At 45.4% G+C, this 21,219-nt stretch overlaps 1 protein-coding gene across 1 annotated transcript in view; it reads right to left on the bottom strand.

The window, feature by feature from the left end:
* LOC143988504 (uncharacterized) overlaps positions 1-21,219 on the bottom strand; it is a 71,379-nt gene that overhangs the window by 27,881 nt on the left and 22,279 nt on the right. The window contains exon 5 of the mRNA XM_077488127.1: positions 19,134-19,227. Within this exon, the coding sequence (XP_077344253.1) occupies positions 19,134-19,227 (94 nt within the window). The remainder of the gene's footprint in view (positions 1-19,133; positions 19,228-21,219) is intronic.

The raw sequence follows: 21,219 nt of genomic DNA, 5'->3' as shown, positions 1-21,219 counted from the left end.
TCACCGTCTGCTGGCTTTGCTGTCCCCTTATATCAGCAGGCAGGATACCTGCATGCGGCAAAACATCACTCCGGAGCAGAGGCTCATTGCCACGTTGCGCTACTTGGCAACAGGGAGAAGCCTTTAGGACCTCAAGTTCTCCACAGGCATCTCCCCCCAGGCTCTGGGGATCATTATTCCAGAGACCTGTCCTGCCATCTTTCAGGTCCTGCAGAAGGACTATATGAAGGTAAGTTTTCTCCTTTAACATCACATTGTATTTAATGATTGCTAATGTATTGGATTTCGTTCCTCATTCCCCAATTACCATGATTGCAATATGCTCTAATTGATATGCTGTGCCCCTTTGTCCTCATGCATGCTGGAAGCTTTTCAAGTTCCTTTTTTGTCCTTCATGCACATTTGCCTTCACTAACTTCCTCAGCATGCTCTTCTGGGGCCATAAACCTATAGTCTAGTCACTTAGCAATGTATTTTGTCAGCTCCATAGTTTTGCTTTCCCCTAAACACCCCCTAAAATGTGTACAAATGTTATGTGTGTGCTTAAATTCATGCAGAGTGCCAGAATTTTTTTTGGGGTTGGGCCAAACTCATTAGGAAACCCCCTCTCCTCAACTGCTAGGTCAGCTGATAGCAATCCTCTATCTGCTGACTTTGCCAAACCCAATACCCACTATACCTACCTTTTTCCTGGTCAGATTTATGGACGAATTCACCAAAGCTGTAGTGCAAGGGCCTGCCTCAATACTTTCAAATGCTACAGTTTCAAGTATTTTTTCTCCTATTATTATCTTGATAGGTAATAGCAGAATGTCAAAATGTGCTTCCATTTGTTCCACTTTTTTGGTATTATGACACTTCTTACCTGTCCGGTGGGCGGTGGGCTGCCAATAGTGTAAGTAAGGAGGGGCTGGCCAAAGTATCACACATTATTTCTGCATTAAGCTCTCAATGAAGTGGAGAGGGTTACCTGTCCAAAACACCCCCCCCCCCTCATTTTTTGCAAGGGCCCATCAGATGGGGGGGGGGGGGGGATGACTGATAACGGGACCTTATACTTTAGGCTTTAAATACTAATTTCCCAAAATGTTAAACTGATATTGTCCAAAAAAATTTGTGTCTAATCTGCTTGCAATGTTGATGTGTCAAATTACAAAATTTTTTTTCTTGTTTCACTCCACAGTTTCCTTCAATGCCACAGGAACGGCAGACTGTGGCCTCCCACTTTGCCAGCCGTTGGGACTTTCCCAATTGTGGAGGTGCAATTGATGGGAAACACGTCCGCATCGTCCCACCCCCCAACTTGGGGGTCGTCCTATTATAATTACAAGGGGGTTTAATAGTATCGTGATGTTGGCGGTGGTGTCAGCGACCTATGACTTCCTTTATGTGGACATGGGGCAAAATGGCCGGATGTCGGATGGTGGAGTGTTCGCATGGACGGAATTCTACTGGCGTCTCCAGAGTGGCAGTCTGGGCTTGCCACCCCCAGAGGAGAATGTATAAGAACTTCCGTTCGTTTTTGTAGCGGATGAGGCGTTTGCCCTGGCAAACCACCTGATGAGGCCTTTTCCGATGAGGACCCTCACCCTGGATTAGAGGATCTTTAATTTCCGGCTGGCCAGAGCCAGAAGAGTCGTGGAGAACACTTTTTGAATACTGGCCAGCCGGTTCTGCCTATTTTTGATGCCAATCCACATGGCGGAATATAAACTAAATCACATAGTGCTTGCCTGCTGTGTTCTGCAAATTTTTTGAAAAAACATTCCTAAAACATGTGGTCTCAGTTGGCCCAGATGCAGACTTGCCAGAAAATGACAATCTCACGGCCCTTGAAGCTGCTCGTCCTGGCTTGCCCCCCCAAAGCGCCCGCGAGGTCAGAACCCAATACATGGAGTACTTTGTGGGTAGGGGGGCCATTGATATGCCAGATAATGTCTGAGGCATTTTTTTAAAAAAAAATTTCTTTGAAACTACAATAACCTTTGTTTTCATTTACTGCTTGGCTTTGTTTTAGGCGTCTCCTAGGTATTTTTGCTGTTTTTTGGGGGCTTTCTACAACAGTGCAAACCCAAGTTCTGAGCAAGATGAGGTGACAGTCTCTTCTTCAGATAATCTTATTATGTTTTTGTTGCTAATGTATGTAGAGCATTACTGGACAAAAATATTGCTCATTTTCAGCACCATGGCAGAAATATGTGGGGTCAGGAAAATGGCGTGATTGGGGAAATGTAAACATCACTGTGGGTGTTATTTACTAAAGGCACATTCACTATGCACTACAAGTGCACTGCAAAAGTGCACCTGAAACTGCACTTGGAGTGCAAAGTGGATTTGCCTTTAGTAAATAACACCCATTGCCACAGAAACCAACAACTTTACTCCAAATACTGCTTTTGCGCATTGAAAAAGGAAGCCACACATTGTTGATAATTTCACTTTTTACTCAAAGCACATTCACAGGTGTGTTTAGAAAATAGGATTTTTATATACAGCTTACCTGTAAAATCCTTTTCTTGAAAGTACATCACGGGACACAGGAGCTTCATTACATAGTGGGTTATATAGGCATCTCTGGTGAGTGGACACTGGTTAACCCCAATTAAGGAGAATTCCTCCCCTATATAACCCCTCCCATATGGGAGGCACCTCGGTTTTGTAGCAAAGCAATAAGAAACCACGTAAAACCCAAGAGGGGCGGGAGCCCTGTGTCCCGTGATGTACTTTCAAGGATTTTACAGGTAAGCTGCATAATTCTCAACTTCCTCACTGGGAAGGAGGCCAAGCATCTGCTTAACCTGTTCCTTGAGGAACTGACACAATCCCGCAGCTGCGACTGTAGGTTGCACTACAGCGCCAGTCATGGAAAAGGAGGCTTTCAACAATGCTTCCAGCTTCTTATCAGTTGGATCTTTAAATACCTGAGCATTATCCAAAGGACAGGTCAGGTTTCTATTCACGCAATTAACAGCCACATCGACAGATGGGACCCCCCCATTTCTTGGTGAAACTTTCCTCCAGAGGATAAAGCATAGAAAACCTTTTAGGAGGCGCAAACAGTTTATCGAGATGTCCCCAATCCTTATACAAAAATGTATCCATTAAGGGATGAATTGGAAATGTAAAGGCAGTCTGTGGGATTTTCCTGACCCCCAGGGAAGAAACAGAGGATGTAGCAACCTCAGCAGAGGGTATTCTGAATGTGGTACGCACCAATTCAGTATAATATTGCACCTTTTTTCTGAGCGCCTGGGAGGAGGGGACTCTCTCCTCTTCCTCTGATTCATCCGACTGCTCAAGATCCCTGTCCCAAGATAGGGATCTCTCCTCATTGTCAGAAGTGTCACCTGAGAGAGGAATCTCAGCAGAGGGAGGGGATATACCCCTTTTCCTGCTATCTTTCAGGGAAGCTGAAATAAAATTCATGATTCTCCCTTCAAAACCCTCCAATGTAGCCCTAAGGGAGTCCTCAGTGACGTATACCGGGGCTGAAATATTAGGAGAGGCTGCAAAACCTGATAGGGGCACTGACTCATCCTGTGAGGCTGGCTCCAGTCTTGTAAGGGGGGGAAGGTAACCTACAGGCATTTTTAGAACCCCTAGACCTAGGCAGTGATTTACCAGTGCCCTTGTTACCTCCCCCTGAGACCCTCTTAGTCCTAAGCTACAAAGCAGAGGTACTAGTACAAAGTGCAATCACTGTTGTGCTCAAAGTCTCACAATAAATATATATGCTTAAACTGCACAACATGATGCTGAGTAGGTGTCTTAGGTTTGCCTGGATCCAATCCCTTGGAATGCTTACTGCCCACAGCTCCTGTGTCTCCACTTACAGCCCCCTGACGCTCTGGGCTTTTTAAAACTGCCGCCTGGTGCCTGCGCAGTATAGCGCCGTGCACACCGACGTGCACGGCTCGCAACCACACTCCCCCCCCCTCCATTAGCATGGGAGCGCACTCAGCGCACGAGGGCCGCCGGTCACCCAGGGGGGAAGTGGATCGCCATCGGAGCATCGTGGGACCCCCAGACTACGTGGGACCCCTGTATTACCTTCATTGTGGCAGAGATTGCAGTGGAGATGCGAGTCATCTGGGAGAACCAGGCTTCACTGAGATTTTGTATCTGAAAGGCATGCAAGTATGCATCAGGCTGCTCTTACTCCCTCTAGTGGTGGAAACCAGGTAAGACATACAACTACTCAATATAGAAATCCATAATATATAATTTATATAGGATTAACTTTCCTTACCTGCCCTCGCCGCAGAAATTGCTGAAAACAGACAGATTCCAGCCTTCACCCATCACGGCGGCAGAGTTGTGCCAACCTTCAGGATTTTTTGGGTTCCTTCTCAGAGGAACCTCTTACCTGGACCTTGTAAAAGACTCTGCCAGAAACTTTCGTGCCACTAAGTAAATAGTACACCAAGTCTGGTTTTCCCAGAGCCCAGTCTTCCAATAGGAGAGGACTTACAGGCAAAACCTTGTTTCTTCAGATGACGAGGCCCGGGTACCATACCCAGCTTAATTGGGGGGGGTTAACCAGTGTCCAATCACCAGAGGTGCCTATATAACCCACTATGTAATGAAGCTCCTGTGTCCTCTGATGTATGATCAAGAAAAGGGTTTTACAACAAACCAACATATTTGGTGTATAGAAAACATTATTTTGGGTAACATTTTTATAACCTGGCGCTTTTGTGTAAACAGGCATGTATCAAAGCATAACATACAGTACACAGGAACTTACAAAGTTCAACTTTGAAAAGTGAAGACAATATCAGACATGAGTATGTACAAACTGTGCTGATATTGTCTTCATCAGATGGGGTGTCACCCCTGGAAAAGACAAATTTGGAAGAAGCACACACTGAGAATACAAAAGTGGCCATTTTCCTCCTGATCCCATGCCTAATGTCAACATGTGCCATCTCCCATCATGGGGTATCAATGTATATGTTTTGGGGGTGCAACCCCTTCATCTCAGCCACTTTCCACAAAACACGTACATTGATCCCTCATAATGGGAGATAGTACATGTTGACACACTGTGTGCATCTTCCAAATCCGGCTTTTAGAAAAATATAAAAAAAATTGAAAAAATAAAAAACGATGCTAGCTAGTTTCAGACTCTCCCCAAAACATCAATGATGTTCTTCATTTTCTGTTGAACATCATTGATGTTTTTCTGTATACATTTTCTAAATCGCAATTGCACCTCATTATCTCCCCAATGAGGATCTGGGCACTTTCACTGGTAAAATGTGATTCTTCTTCCACATCACCTAAAAAAAATAAAAAATAAACACACCACGTATTATAAATATGCAGACATACATTGATTAGCTTACCAGAAGCTGTGGTCTCCGACACTCACCTGTTGTGGTGACAATTTGTCCAACTTCAACAATCTCTCCTTCCTCCTCCTCCTCTGCTTCTGGTGTTGGAATTTCCCCTTCTTTGGGGGGTGTGGGGTCCCTGGTGTCCTCAGACGTCCCGAGTCTTCTCTCCCCTATGGAGAATGTAAAAAAGGAATACTTAGCACACAGAGGGCAGAAATAGGAATATGAAACATTGCTTGGAAGTGTCGTACAATTGTGTTTTTTGGCCGAGTTCAAAAGGTGAGAACATTATTTTGGACACTTTCTAAAGCTGGAATACTTACCTGCAGTGTGAACAAATGTAGTGAAGAGTAATTTGTGAAAACATTGTTTTGGGAGTGGGCTAATGAGCGATGTTAATTACGAATGATTGAACCCATGAACTTGAAAGTGGCCATTTTAAACTGTACAACATTAAATCAAAGCACATGGAGCACCATGCAAGCAAAAATAATAATATGAACACACGACAACTACTTACTTTTTTGAAGAACTCGCTTGATCCTTCTGTACTGATCGTGCTCCCTCAGTTTCAGGTCTGACCAGCGTTTTCTCAGTTGACCCTTGGATCGTCGTACCCCAAAATTCTTCTGAAGACTCTTCACAACTTTAATCATGATCTTGGCCTTTCTGGTAAGGTCCATACTTCCCATCATAGTCGTTTCTCTTCAATATGTCCACCATCTCCAACATCTCTCTAAGAGACATATTTGAGGCCTTAAATCTTCTCCCCCGGGATCGGGACGTTTCAGGCTCCGGGCTTTCCTCGCCTTCCTCCTCGTTAGTGGAACTATGATTGTGCACCTGCATTGTCTCCGCCATGTGCTCTCCCCACTGCGCCGAAACAGAAGGGACGGGGAATAGTCTAGAAAGAACATCAGGGGCAAGCGGAGTTTCACACATGCACACTGTATATAAAAACACAACACGCGTGTGACGTACATACGATCTGTGAGTAGAGGAAGGAGGAACTGAAACACTGATCGTTCAAACGAAGGTACAATTTTAACTTCGTACATCACTAGCCTATACTGCTTCTAGATTGAGGCCTATATTGGCACAAGATTATAGAGAGTTTAGCCTGACATTATTAGGTTTTGTCTTGTGTTGTGTCTTGCAGACAAGATGGATCCGTTCAAGGAACCTAATTTTCTAGAAATAATCATTGATATGCTCAGGGAGCTGCCCTGCCTGTGGCAAATGAAAAACCCCCTAAAGGACCGAAGAAAGAGGAAGGCAGCCCTGGAGAAAGTGGTTGGTTTGGTTAAGATCATGCTTCCCACGGCAGACATGACCTATGTGATGGCCAAATTTGGTGCCCTGAGGAGTACTTATCTCAGAGAGCACAAGAAGTTCCAGGATTCCCTGAGATCAGGAGATCCAGATGCCATTTATATCCCCAGGATGTTGTACTACGAAATTGCATTGCTGCATTTTCTGGCAGACCAGGGTGAACCCAGGTCACCACTCTCCAGTCTTCTTTCAAGGCTTCCTTCACCCCAGCTGAGGCTTCCGATGTCCAACCTGGGCCTTCCAGGCAACAACATGTGGAGGGGCCCAGCTTGAGACAGGTATAGCATTGTTGAACATATTTCTTGTCGTACATTTAATGAGGTTAACTAGATGTTATTATTGATTAGTAAGTTGTGATTTAACAAAGTGGTTTACATCTCAATAGACAGTAGTGACCAAAAATGATTGGGACAAGAATGAAAAATGCTGGGCTCAGAATGATAGTCTATTTGGCAACATTCAATTTGCAACAGTCATGAACACAAAATTGTGGGATTGATGACCAAAAAACTAAAACTATGTCCTATTTTCCTACACAGGAAGATCTCAGCCAGGAGGAGGCTGTGGCAAGTGGCAGCCGGGAGATCCACCATCGCCCCCCTCCTCCTGTAACAACTATAGGAGCTGAGCCACAGCCTGGAAGGAAGCCTGGCGGGAAGTGCCTAGGGATGGCCTGGGTTCAGTCTGGTCTGACACAAGATGCAGCCTCTTGTAGAACCACAGCCTGGGGACATAGATTGCATCTGCTCTTCCTGATCTCTTGGACTTCTGGACCAGACTGTTCTCCCTGAGATATGTACTCCTCAGGCCACCAATTTAGCATTTTCTAATTAGTTCATGTCTGCCCTGGGGGCCAAAGGCTTCGCCAAATTGACCATTTTCTTCAGCGTTGCCTTCCTGTTTTTTTTGTTTGACACCTAAATAAAGTTTTTTTTGGTTGAAGAAATACTTGTATATGTGTTTTACTTCAAAAAGGACAGTTTGTGAGTAGGCAGGTACATTTCAAAAATACAAAGTCAAATGAATAACAAGGGGCACCCAGACCAAACAACCTCCTGTAGATTTTTTGTGGTAAGTTGACACACAAAACATACCAAAAAAAAATATGCAAAGATGAGCAAACTGTCAAAAAAGGAGATGCTGATTAAAAAAACCAACCACAAAATAAAAAATAAAAAAAATTGGGTAGATGTGACAAATTAAAATATTGTATTGCTGAAATGAGTAAAAAGTATAAAGAAATAAGTTTGGGAGAAGTGTGTGTGAATATGAGCATCAAAACAAGTTCATTCTTGTAGCATTGTAAAGAAAAAGAATGCGCTGCATGAAAGAATTTTTAACATTGCAGCGTGACAAATGTGCTATATTGATTACGAGCGGTGGTTTTACCTGAGCGAGTGCTTACTTCTCAGAATTTTATTGTGAGCATGCGTGGCACCTTGTCAGTCGGACTAGGCTACACACGATCGGAACTGACGTGATCGGATCATGTTGTCGGAAAATTTTATAGCCCAGCTGTAAAACTTGGTCCGTCGGATATTCCGAAGGAAACAGTCCGATGGAGCCCACACACTGTCGGATTATCCGACAACACGGTCCTAACGAACATTGTCCATCGGAATATTCGACCGTGTGTACAAGGGCTTAGGCAGCACTCCTTTTGGAAAGACACCATTAGATCCACAGACTGTATAATCATGGAGGCACTTGAACTGACAATCACATGTCACACTGTCTGATTCTTTTCATCCAAAAAAATAAATAAATAAAAAAATGTATTTTAGATTGGGTACATACAGTCCAAAAATCGACAGTAGTCCATATATAAAAAATGTTTATAATTATATATATATATATATATAGTGCCTTGCGAAAGTATTTGGCCCCCTTGAACTTTTCAACCTTTTGCCACATTTCAGGCTTCAAAACAAAGATATAAAATTTTCATTTTTTGTGAAGAATCACCACCAAGTGGGACACAATTGTGAAGTGGAACGAAATCTATTGGAGATTTTAAACTTTTTTAGCAAATAAAAAACTGAAAAGTGGTGCGTGCAAAATTATTCGGCCCCTTTACTTTCAGTGCAGCAAACTCACTCCAGAAGTTCAGCGAGGATCTCTGAATGATCCAATGTTGTCCTAAATGACTGATGGTGATAAATAAGAATCCACCTGCGTGTAATCAAGTCTCTGTATAAATGCACCTGCTCTGTGATAGTCTCAGGGTTCTGTTGAAAGCGCAGAGAGCATCATGAAGACCAAGGAACACACCAGGCAGGTCCGCAATACTGTTGTGGAGAAGTTTAAAGCCGGATTTGGATACAAAAAGATTTCCCAAGCTTTAAACATCCCAAAGGAGCACTGTACAAGCGATCATTTTGAAATGGGAGTATCAGACCACTGCAAATCTACCAAGACCTGGCCGTCCCTCTAAACTTTCAGCTCAGACAAGGAGAAGACTGATCAGAGATGCAGCCAAGAGGCCCATGATCACTCTGGATGAACTGCAGAGAACTACAGCTGAGGTGGGAAAGTCTGTCCATAGGACAACAATCAGTCATACACTGCATAAATCTGGCCTTTATGGAAGAGTGGCAAGAAGAAAGCAATTTCTCAAAGATATCCATAAAAAGTCTCGTCTAAAGTTTGCCACAAGCCACCTGGGAGACACACCAAACATGTGGAAGAAGGTGCTCTGGTCAGATGAAACCAAAATCGAACTTTTTGCCCACAATGCAAAACGATATGTTTGGCGTAAAAGCAACACAGCTCATCACCCTCAACACACCATCCCCACTGTCAAACATGGTGGTGGCAGCATCATGGTTTGGGCCTGCTTTTCTTCAGCAGGGACAGGGAAGATGGTTAAAATTGAGGGGGAAGATGGACGCAGCCAAATACAGGACCGTTCTGGATGAAAACCTGTTGGAGTCTGCAAAAGACCTGAAACTGGGACGGAGATTTATCTTCCAACAAGACAATGATCCCAAACATACAGCAAAATCTACAAAGGAATGGTTCACAAATAAACATATCCAGGTGTTAGAATGGCCAAGTCAAAGTCCAGACCTGAATCCAATCAAGAATCTGTGGAAAGAGCTGAAAACTGCTGTTCACAAACGCTCTCCATCCAACCTCACTGAGCTCGAGCTGTTTTGCAAGGAAGAATGGGCAAGAATTTCAGTCTCTCGATGTGCAAAACTGATAGAGACATACCCCAAGCGACTTGCAGCTGTAATCGCAGCAAAAGGTGGCTCTACAAAAGTATTAAACGCAAGGGGGCCGAATAATTTTGCACGCCCCACTTTTCATTTTTTTATTAGTTAAAAAAAGTTTCAAAAATCCAATAGATTTCGTTCCACTTCACAATTGTGTCCCACTTGTTGGTGATTCTTCACAAAAAATAAAAATGTTATATCTTTATGTTTGAAGCCTGAAATGTGGCAAAAGGTTGAAAAGTTCAAGGGGGCCGAATACTTTCGCAAGGCACTGTATATATATATTTCTAGATTGTAAGCTCTAACGAGCAGGGCCCTCTGATCCCTCCTGTATTGATTTGTATTGCAAGTGTACTGTCTGCCCTCATATTGTAAAGCGCTGCGCAAACTGTTGGCGCTATATAAATCCTGAATAATGATAATAATATTATATATATATATATATATATATATATATATATATATATATATATATATATATATATATATATATATATATATACACACACACACACACACACACATATATATATATATACACACACATACATATATATATATAATATATTCTCTATGTATATATCACTAACCCCCGAAGGAGCTGCTGGTTTTATTCTGGCATACCGTTACCTCTTCTGCTCACCTCTTCATCCTAGGGGGATCCTGTGGAAAGTAGCCCAAATGAAGATATATCAGACACGTGGTCTTTTTTGAAGATTTATTTAGGGGTAACACCAAGGAGAGACACAGTCCCTCAAAGGGTTAGAGGATAAGGGGGAGTTCAGGTACCTGGTAATTGCGGGTTAGAGGTCTCAGTCAGATCCAGAGGACAAACAGCTCCACAGACTGGATCCAGCAGTCATCGGATAGGCTCCTCTCACTTTACCGAGCAGCCGATGATATCCAAACAAAGTCCCTGCCACAGACTTGTTAATTGAACTTAGAGATTCTTGAGAGTTTTTAGGAAGAACTACCATACAGTACCAGATTCTTTCAGCTGACCTGGTGATACTGTAAGAATATTGATCCTGGATGCATCCTCAAACCGAGCCTCCGGGCTTCTCCAGAGACACGAGCCCTGCGCTCAGTCATCCACTGGAAAAGTCCTCCCCTGGATCCCTCAGCTTTCCTCGGCCTCTCCCCGCAGGCGAGACAGCACAGGACCACCCCCAGATCAGCAGGTCCCAAGACATTCCTGGGCCTACACTCTCAGTTGCAGAGCCTCGGGCCAGCAGGCCCTGAGGCGCAGGACCATGCATCGCAGACCCCAGGCCAAGAGGGCCCTGGGGTTGGGATCACGGAGCCCAGAAAACAACGAACCCTGAAAAAAATGACGTTGGTACCTTAAATACCCTCTCCCAGAATGCACAGCAGGAAAACCACACCCACTGAACCATTCCTGAGCAATACATCCAACCTGATGCTATTCCACTCCCACCGACGGCGACAGTGACACCTACGGTCAGGTGGGAATCAGTGCAACCCAGCTGAACTGGTACAGAAACCATAACTTTAGAGAAATTAGTCTGAGCCAAACTACAGCTTCAGATAATTACATTTAAAGCGGAGGTCCACCCTAAAGTGGACCTTCCGCTCATCGGAACCCTCCCCCCCTCCGGTGCCACAATCGGCACCTTTCAGGGGGAGGGGGGTGCAGTTACCTGGATAATCCAGGTAACTGCACCCACTTCCGGGACAGCTCTCTGCGGAAAGGGGCGTAACTTACGCCCCTTTCCGCAAGTGCCCGCCCCTTCCCGCAAGTGCTCCGCTGCCTGCTGGGAAACACACAGGTCCCAGAGGCAGCGGGGAGCGTCCTTATTGCACAGCACAATTCCCGCATGCGCAGTAGGGAACCGGGAAATGAAGCCGAAAGGCTCCATTTCCTGATTCCCATACCCAAGATGGCGGCGGCAGGACCCGACAGACGACCTAGCGATCGGCTTCGGGTGCCGACATCGCGGGCGCGCTGGACAGGTAAGTGTCACTATTTTAAAAGTCAGCAGCTGCAGTATTTGTAGCTGCTGGCTTTTAAAAAAAAAAAAAACGCGGAGTCCCGGTGGACTCCCGCTTTAAGGAAAAACAAAACAAAAAAAAAAAAACACACAATAGCGTCCGCTCATCAGGAGCAGGGCGCTACATATACATATAGATTATATATACATATATATATATATATATATATATATATATATATATATATATATTATATTATATTATATTATATTATATATATATATATATATATGTATATATATATTATATTATATTATATATATATATATATATATATATATATACACACATATATACACACACACACACACACACACACATATATACATACACACACACACTACCCCCCTAACCTCAGTGATTGCCAACCCCCGACAGGTTGGAACGGTTCTGGTTTTGATGACAGAGAAAATTATCTTTTTCCTTTGTGACACCAATACCATTTGACGGAGAGCGTTTAAGAATCAGTCAGTGTGACATGCGATTGTCGGTTCAAGTGCCCCCATGATTATATACCAGTCTGTGAATCCAATGGTGTCACTTTCTGAAACAAGTAATACCTAAGAGGAGCAACCTGCAAGCAGCAAAGCAAAATATTTGTTGTGGCTGAAGGTTCATGTATGGTAGCCAATAAGCCAACAATTAACATGTATGTGGAAATCGTGGATGATTAATCGTACCTATTGGGAATGATGCACTAACCCCTTGTGACTACAAATAAGGACTCAGGGAAGTGGAGTCACTGCTGGCTAAAGATCCCTTTATACACTAAAGCTGTTATCAGATCCTTCTGGTGGGTGTTAAATTTGAGGGGAGCGGCATTGCAGTGAAGGCCTGTCATCCTTTTTGACGAGATCCCATCTGGACATTCTTGAAGATTCCTTGAAGTCTTTGCTGGACTTGTCCTTCATAGGGCTGTTTATCACCATTCGGTTGTTATTTATATCACTTTTAAGAAGGGGTCAAGTCCTGGGGAAAAAAGTGTGGGAACTCCCACCCAATATCCACTCCCCCACAAAAAAAATAAAAAATGACACACTCATATGCACAAACACTTCAAAAGTGGTATTTTACATCCAATTTTAGTATTGGGCGTATGAAGCTTAACTGTTAGTACATAAAAAACAAACAAACCTCAATAAACATAAATACAGTAATTCTCTGAATAATCAGTATTCATTAAATTGTGCTTCCATGCAAAATGTGAACATCATGTTCTGATCTTTATTGGGGAATTTTATTTTGTATATAGTGTTTATGTGGTGAGTTTACACTTTTCATTGAACAGAGTTTGGATAACAAAGGGTTAAACGGAAAGGTCATAAATTAACTGCACATTATCTGGACAGAATGTTTGGGGAGATAGTGATGTGTTCCTGCTTAGGAGATGTAGGTTAGCTTGGGGGGCTGCAAACTCTGCAGGGCTCCAACACACACTCGCTGCTATTCCAACCCTTCACATATTTCCACATACAACTTCCCTCCTGGCATTACACTTTACCAGGTATTGTGCTCAGCTTACCACCCCAAACTGATGTTCCTCCCTCAGCTCACCTCTCTCCCTGCATGTCCTGTGAGCAGAATAGCTGTGTTCCTCCTCTGGGTTCTCTCATCATATGGCACTGAAGATAGATTCAGTGGGGCACACAAAGCAAGTATGCAGGAGACTGGGGGGGGGGGGGGGGGGGAGATGAGGAGACAGAAAATAAGGAAGGGCCGGCGGGGAGGAGTGCATCATGAGAGATCTAACTACAATCTCTTAGCAGCAGGGACCTGAGCTACCCGTCAGCTAGCTGTGATTGACATGTATATTAAAGAGGAAGCTGTCATGGGGCCCCCTACTGCCAATGCCTGAATGGTCAGTCCACCCCTGGTGTGCAGCACTTACTAATGCGAGCTGTGTCTGCAGCTGCTGGTGTAGCAACTACCACACAGCTTGCATACTTCAAAGTCTTGCAGGACATGGCTGCTAAAGGGAACTGAGTTCCTGTTGTGGAAAAAGTACAGGAACTCAGTTTCCATGCGTTCCCGCAGGACTTGAGCCCTGCTTTTAATTGATGCTTCAATCTATGAATTACATACATGCTTTTTATCAGTAACAGTTTATTATAGCAGCAGCTTACATATTTAATTTATTTGTGTCATTTGTCCAGAAGCGCCGGATCAGCTGACTGTGTTTGCTTTTTTTCTTTTTTTTTTTTTAAACAATCTTTATTTATAGGAGACAGGGTATTACAGCTTGATATACAGTAAAAGAATGAAAAAAAAAATGAAAATGAACAGAGGATAAACATTTGCTGTAGGTAATGCTGGTACGTAATAATCCAGTCATTCCTTTTTTGTTTTTCACTTGTAGTGGGAACAAGAACATGAATAGTCAACAGTCATAAATTAACTTGGTACTAATTAGGTTATTGAGAGAGTATTTACCAGGTGACGGGTCAGCACGGTAGGTCAACTCGATTGTTGGGCTGAGTAATCCCATTCCGCAGTCTATTTCGTGCAGTATAGGACTGGTCTGTCCTCTTGTAAGGGGTTCTCATGCGTGATACGCTTGGTCAGCTTTAACATTCAAGATAACTCACGTGGGGCCGACGCTTCCTAGACGACCGCGTGCGGGGGGGGTCAAGGGGGGCAGTCCTGCGTAACAGCGGCACCAAAGTGCCATTTCCCTGCTCAAGTCAGGTTGTCCCATGGCGTCAGGTCCCCAAATTTTTGTTGGGCCACCCAAGTCCTCCATTCCTCACCCATCACCTGGCACTCAACATAGCAACCATCTGCCCATAGGCAGCCATAACTATTCAAGTCATAAAGTATTAGAAAGTAGTTAAGTGAGAAAAAGAAGGGAAAAGAAAAGTGGTTTAGAGCATACCTGAAGCCTCTCTTCCGACTCCACCTCCTCCCCGAGCTCCGTCAACCTCTCCATACATGTAGGATGCTCAAGGGGGTGAGTGAAGAGAGAGAATAGCATCCTGTCTCCCCGCCCCTGATTAATGAAATGTTAAATTGAGTGTTGGAGTCTCCTCAGCTCCTGGTCCCCATCTGTAAGCCCTGGGGGCGTCCCCTTAGGGATGGCTCCGCCAGTTCCAGGAGGGCCACATCCAAACTGGATGAAATGTGTCCAGGGTTCAAAATATACACTAGCCAGGGCTGCCAAATCGCGGTGAAGCGGTCGTGGGGCCCCCCTGCAAGTGGCAATGCACCCCTCTGCCTCCCTGATGTCGCCCACCCTGCGGCGCCACTCCTCACTTGGGATTTGCAGACGCTTCCAAAAAATAGGGAGCAGTCACTTAGCTGCATTTAGCAAATGAGGCAGCACACTCTTCTTGAACTGGCTCACTGGAATGGGAGGAATGGGTAGCAGGAAGTGAATCGGGACAGAGGAATATCTATGCCTGTGATTTCTTTGATCAGAGATTTAATGTCCTCCCAGTAAGGTCTGATCGCAGGGCAATCCCACCAAATGTGCAGAAGAGTGCCCCTGTGGCCACAGCCCCGCCAACATTGATCTGATGTGGATGGGTATATCCTTGCTAAATCAGCCGCCACACAGTACAAGCGCATCAGTAGCTTGTAGTTCATTTCTTGCGTCTTGGAATCAATCGAGCTGGACCGGGTAAGTTGATAGAGGCAAGATATTTGGGCAGGGGGGAAAGTTATTTCTAAGTCCCTTACCCAGGCTCTGATGTAAGCGGGCTTCACTGTGGGGGGTGCAGAGTTAAGCAGTTGATAGAGTTCAGAGACCATGTGTGAAATTGGTTGTTCCACTATGAAGAGACTTTCGAAGGGTGTGAGGGAGGAGATAACGTATGGAGTCTCCCTGTGTTTTAAAAAAATGGTGGAGTTGCCTATACCGCCAGAAGTCCATAGTGAAGCTCCCCCCTCAGTTCTCGTAGAGTTTCTAGGGACATTAGTTTGCCATTCTGCATTAATTTACCACAACTAGCGTCTCCATCATCTGCCCAGGGGCCGAAGAAAGCAACCTGTTCCCCCAGGGGGAACCATAAGTAACCTCCCAGTGGGGCCAGTGGGGACACAGGGGGCGCCAGTGTCAAATTGGCATTAAGTCGGTCCCAGGTGCTCAGGGCCTGGATCGTCAGCGGGGAAGTAAAGGTGGACAGACTCATGTGTTCCCGTGCTAGCCACGGCGCATAGGTCAAATTTCTCCCTGCCATATATTTTTCAAGAGAGACCCATAATTTGGAATGAGTATGGAAGCGCCAGTTCAGTATTCTCTGGAGGACTATTGCCCTGTAGTATCTTTGGGCGTCAGGGAGGCCCAGGCCTCCTGCGTCTCTATGGCGACTTAATCTAATTGCGATTCTCGGCCTCTTATTGTTCCAAACAAAATTTGATATTAGACTGGATAGCTGGGCAAAGAAGGTCTTAGGTAGGGCCACAGGTAGCATCTGCATAGAGAACAGCACGCGTGGGAGAATGTTCCTTTTGATGATATTGAGTCTGCCCATCCAAGTGAAGGCTGTCTTAGTCCATAGGGCCAAGTCTTTATTCACAGCTTTTAGTAGGGAGGGGAAGTTAGTGGAGTATAGGGTGTCAAACCTGTCTGTCAGCCTTATATACCCAAGTATTTTATGGACGCTTTGGCCCATGTAAATGGAAAGGCAGTACGCAACCCGTCATTCAGGGAAGGCGTCAATTGGATAGGTAATATTTTGAAGTTAGAAAGTGTCCCGAAGCCCTGGAGTTCCCTCATCAGGTTAGGCAAGGAGATCAGGGGTTCTGTGAGGTGGAAAAGTACGTCATCAGCATAAGCCGAGAGCTTATGTTCCATACGCCCCACCGTAAGACCCTTGATATTAGAGTTCGCCCGGACCGTACGAAGAAACGGTTCCAGCACCCGGGCGAACAATAGTGGCGAGAGGGGGCACCCCTGTCTCGTGCCATTTCTGTTTGGGAAGCTGGGGGAAAAGGAAGCCGTTCACTTTGACTTGGGCATTCGGGTCCGAGTACAGAGCCATAATCCAGGTAAGCATGTGTGTGCGTAGGCCCAACGTTTCCAGCACAGCACGTAGGTAGGTCCAGTCCACCCGATCAAAGGCTTTCTCTGCATCGGTAGACAGGATCAGGTAGGGGGGAGATTCGGGGGAGGCACGCGCCCAGTGAATTGCTCTGATAGAGTTATCCCTAGCCTCTCTACCTGTTACAAACCCTGTTTGGCCTGGGTGGACAATTAGTGGGATCAGGTGTTTCAGTCTGGTCGCGAGAATCTTGGCCAGTATTTTTATGTCCACATTAAGAAGGGATATGGGTCTGTAGCTCTGGGGCATAGTAGGGTCTTTCCCTTCCTTGGGAATTACAGATATATGGGCCAACAGGGCTTCACTAGGGATTGCGGTGCCATTCGCAATGGAGTTAAAGTAGTTACACATGGGCTCGGAAAGTAAGGGTAGAAAGAGTTTATAATAGGCCTTGGTGAACCCATCTGGACCAGGGCTCTTCCCATTAGGCAAGGAGTTCACCGTGGTTATGAGCTCGGTGGCGGTGACAGGGGCCTCCAGCGCAGAGCACCGTTCGTCTGTCAGTGGGGGCAGGTCGGATGCAGTCAGATAGGTTTGAATGTCTTTCAGTCTTGCATCTTGGTTCTCTCGGGTTTGTGTGGAGTTCAGGTTATAGAGGGTGTTATAGTAGTCCCGGAACCCAGCGGCTATTTGGGAGGACCTGACCGTGTAGACCTCCGAGGAGAGGCGTAGCTTGTGTACGTGCACGAGAGCCTGTTTCTTCCTTAGAGCTCGAGCCAACATTCGACCGTATTTATTGCCATGCTCATAGTATCTATGCGATAAGTATCGCAATTGCCTGCGTGCCTGCCTGTCCAGCAATCGAGAGAATAACTCTCTTAACTCTGTCAGTTCCCTCAGAGCCCCAGGGCTGCTGTCCTGTTTGTGCTTAAGTTCCGCCAGTTGGAGTGCCTGGAGTAACCTATCCAAATCTGCTTGTCGGGCTTTCTTAAGTCTGGATCCCTGTGAAATCAGTTCGCCTCTCACCACTGCCTTGTGGCCCTCCCAAACAATCCCTCTGCTCCTCCCCTCCGTGCAAATTTTCCTTAAAGTAGTGGGACAGTACCTCTGTGACCCCGGAGACCACTGCTACATCATCCAGCAGGGATTTGTTTAAGCGCCACGACCAGGCCCTATGGGTGGAATGTGGTAAAACCAATGTCGCCGTTACCGGGGCATGGTCAGAAATCGTAATGTTCCCTATAGACGAGGCCTGCAGCAGCTCCAGGGCCAAGTGGTCTACACAGATCAGATCTATGCGGGTATAGACATCATGTACTTTGGAATAGTAGCTATAATCTATCTGAAGGGTGGAGAACTCGCCAGCTACCCAAGAGGCGGTGGGTTTGTAGAGATCTGCGGAAGTGTTTTAGAAAGGCATTTGAGTGGGAGGGGCGTTTGTGCGAGGTGTCCAGTTGTGGGTCTGGGCTGATATTAAAGTCGCCCCCTAGGATTAAAGGTCCTTCCCTGAATTCAGTCAGACTATCGAGGGTGGTATCCAAAAAGGTAAGTTGATTTGAGTTTGGAGCATAGATTGTGGCAACTGTGAGTTTCTGTCCCCTTCAAGAAGACGTATCTACCCTGAGGGTCTACCTTACTCTCTATAGCTTGAAAAGGGCAGGATTTGTGTATGGCAATAGCTTTTCCTCTAGATTTTGCTGCCGGTGAGTTACTTAAGAACCACTGGTTGTATATGTGGGTGGGCAATTTGGGTTGCGATTGAAGGGTGAAGTGTGTTTCCTGCAAGAGGACCACCTGAGCTCCTGTGCGTTTAAGTTCCCACCATAATTTGCTACGTTTACCTGGGGAGCAGAGACCGCGTACATTGTACGAGATTACCTTAAGTGACGCCATGTGTGGGCCAAGGCGTAGAAGGGTCTCCTAGTGTGACTATGGGCGCAGAGCAGGAGGCAGAGCCGGAGGCAATTACTGCGTTTGCTTTTAATTCTTATTTTTATATTGCTGATCGAAATAAACCTGGCATTCCACCTATTTGCAATCTAGTTCAACAATTCAAAGTTCTGAAGCTAACTGATTAGCATAACAGCTTGTATTTTATAGAGGGGGTCATCAATGGCCACCACAACATTTCTGAGTTTACATTCACAATGAAAAAAAAAAACACCCCACAAAAAACACAAGCCACTTACAATTACTCCTCAACCTACATTAACATGAAATATGATATGCTTTAGGAACAACAAGGAACTCACCATCTGATCATTAGGGTGGGTATTCCTCAAGATATAGGAACAGATCGTCCTCTCCACATAGACATTAGCAGTAACCAATGTAAACAGGACCAGTCTGCAAAGAGAGCATTACATCAGGAACCAATATATCCAGCAACAGAAAATCTATCATTAAAAATGGTGACTCCACATAGTCCCCATTGGAGTGGAGAAGTGGAGCAAGAACAGCATGCAGAGACCACCATGTGGCCCATTCCACCACGTTAAGGCACAATTTTGCTCATGCAGGTCAAAAGGGACAGTCTCTCTGAAAAGGGCATCTATAACCCCCATATATTCTCCTTACCTGCGATCCATAGTGGATGCTAAAAACCGGCTGTGTTGACATCACTTCTGTAGACATGCATAGGCCTAGCGATTGGCTGCTGGCAGGGCTGGATTTCCCACAAGGCCACCGAGGCCAGGTGTAGTGGTGCAGGGGCTGAATCTCCTCACTGTCTGTCACAGACAGTCATCAGACAGCTGGCATGAGCAGCACGCACACGCAGTGTCAGTGCTGCTTTTTGATCAAGGAGCGGACCGTGGGGGGGCGGGGCCTTGAGCTCCACTGACCCTTGCTATACTGCCTGCAAGCAAGCATGATCAGACTCGGAGGAACAGAGGCCTTGGTAGGAGGAGTCTGACCTTGGAGCGGAGTGGAGTCAAGGGAAACTAGCAGCAGCAGTGTGGAGGAATTGATCAGATTTGGAGCCAAGTTGGCCAGGAGGACAAGGTAGGTCTTCTTTATGTGTATAACTAAAAAAGAACAACGTTTTAAAATTTAATGGACACACTGGCTGCATTTGATGAGCATACTGGAAGCTGTTTATGGGCACAGTGGTAGCGTTATAGAACATCTTTAGGTCAAGAAAGACTGAACAGTTTAGCTTTACATGCCATTAAGTCAGAACGTTTAAATACTTTGTCCTACGAAGATATTATTAATGCGTTTGCCAAAAGAAAAGTAAGAACTAAAAAAAATTGTAGGGAGAGGGAGAGGGAGGGCATTGAAGTACCTGGCCTTGGGGCAGCAAAGGCAGTAAATCCGGGCCTGGCTACTGGGTTGGGGGACAATCATAAGGAAACAGGTCAAAACGCCCCCCCCCCCCCCTTTACCAGGAAGCACTGGAGGGGGAGGTGGGATGCTTGGCAGGAGGAGCAGCTGCCATGGGTGCAGAATCTTTATGTATTGGGGGGGGGGGGGGTCAATGTCATGAGGCTGCAACCCCATAGAACATATTCAACTAAGCTGAGAGCATATACTCAGCCTGCCCATCCTTTACTGACATGTCTTGCTGTCAGGGGCTACATTACCTGACTTTAGGTGCCCAAGTGGAGGCGAAACAATGTCTCCAATGGTTAGGTCCATCGTCTGCACAGCAGAGACAGTAATTTTGGCCTTCAATGTAGAATTCCAGCCAAAGCTTTATATTCTAGTTCTGGATAAGAGTAAGAAAGGATTAGGTATTTACGCTTTTTTTTGCTCTGTATCCCTTTTAAGGAGATTTACCCCCACTGTTTGTCCTGATGATCACTACTACCACAAGAGGGAAAGGGGATGCAAAATGTCATGGCTCTCCCTGGAAATATGCCCTTTTTACATAAGCTGTTTGATCAGGTCTGCCTGTCAGTTTTTCAGGCAGACCTGATCAAACCCTCCAGTCTCTTCTATGGAGTGGAGGATATCTTGACACCCACTGCCATCCAATCCGGTCCGTCAAAAACAGACAGATGGTGGTCCTATTGTCCAGCGGGTCAGATGCAAACTAACAGGTGGTCTGTTTTCAATCTGATAGCCCCACAGAGGAGAGCGGGACTGTGTCCATGTCAACTCTGCATAGTGGAGTGGACATGGACATGTCATCCATCTGCTCAGCGGAGAGATCCCCACCGAGTAAGCGAATTCCGCTTAGCAGAGGCCTACGACAGCGGTCAGGGAGAGAATATTGTCTCATTGAGATTTCCACTTGCTTCCTATTCTGTCTTTGGGGCAGGAAGTGCAGGCAATCTCACCGATTGGTCTGTAGACAAATATGTAAAAACTATACCAGGGGTTCCTTCCCCTCCC

Source organism: Lithobates pipiens, unplaced genomic scaffold, assembly GCF_037356315.1.
Source record: "Lithobates pipiens isolate NorthernLeopardFrog02 unplaced genomic scaffold, aLitPip1_a1.2 Scaffold_1, whole genome shotgun sequence".
Lineage (NCBI taxonomy): Eukaryota > Metazoa > Chordata > Amphibia > Anura > Ranidae > Lithobates > Lithobates pipiens.
The sequence above is the reverse complement of the archived record's forward strand: the minus strand, read 5'-3'. Positions and strand labels throughout refer to the sequence as shown.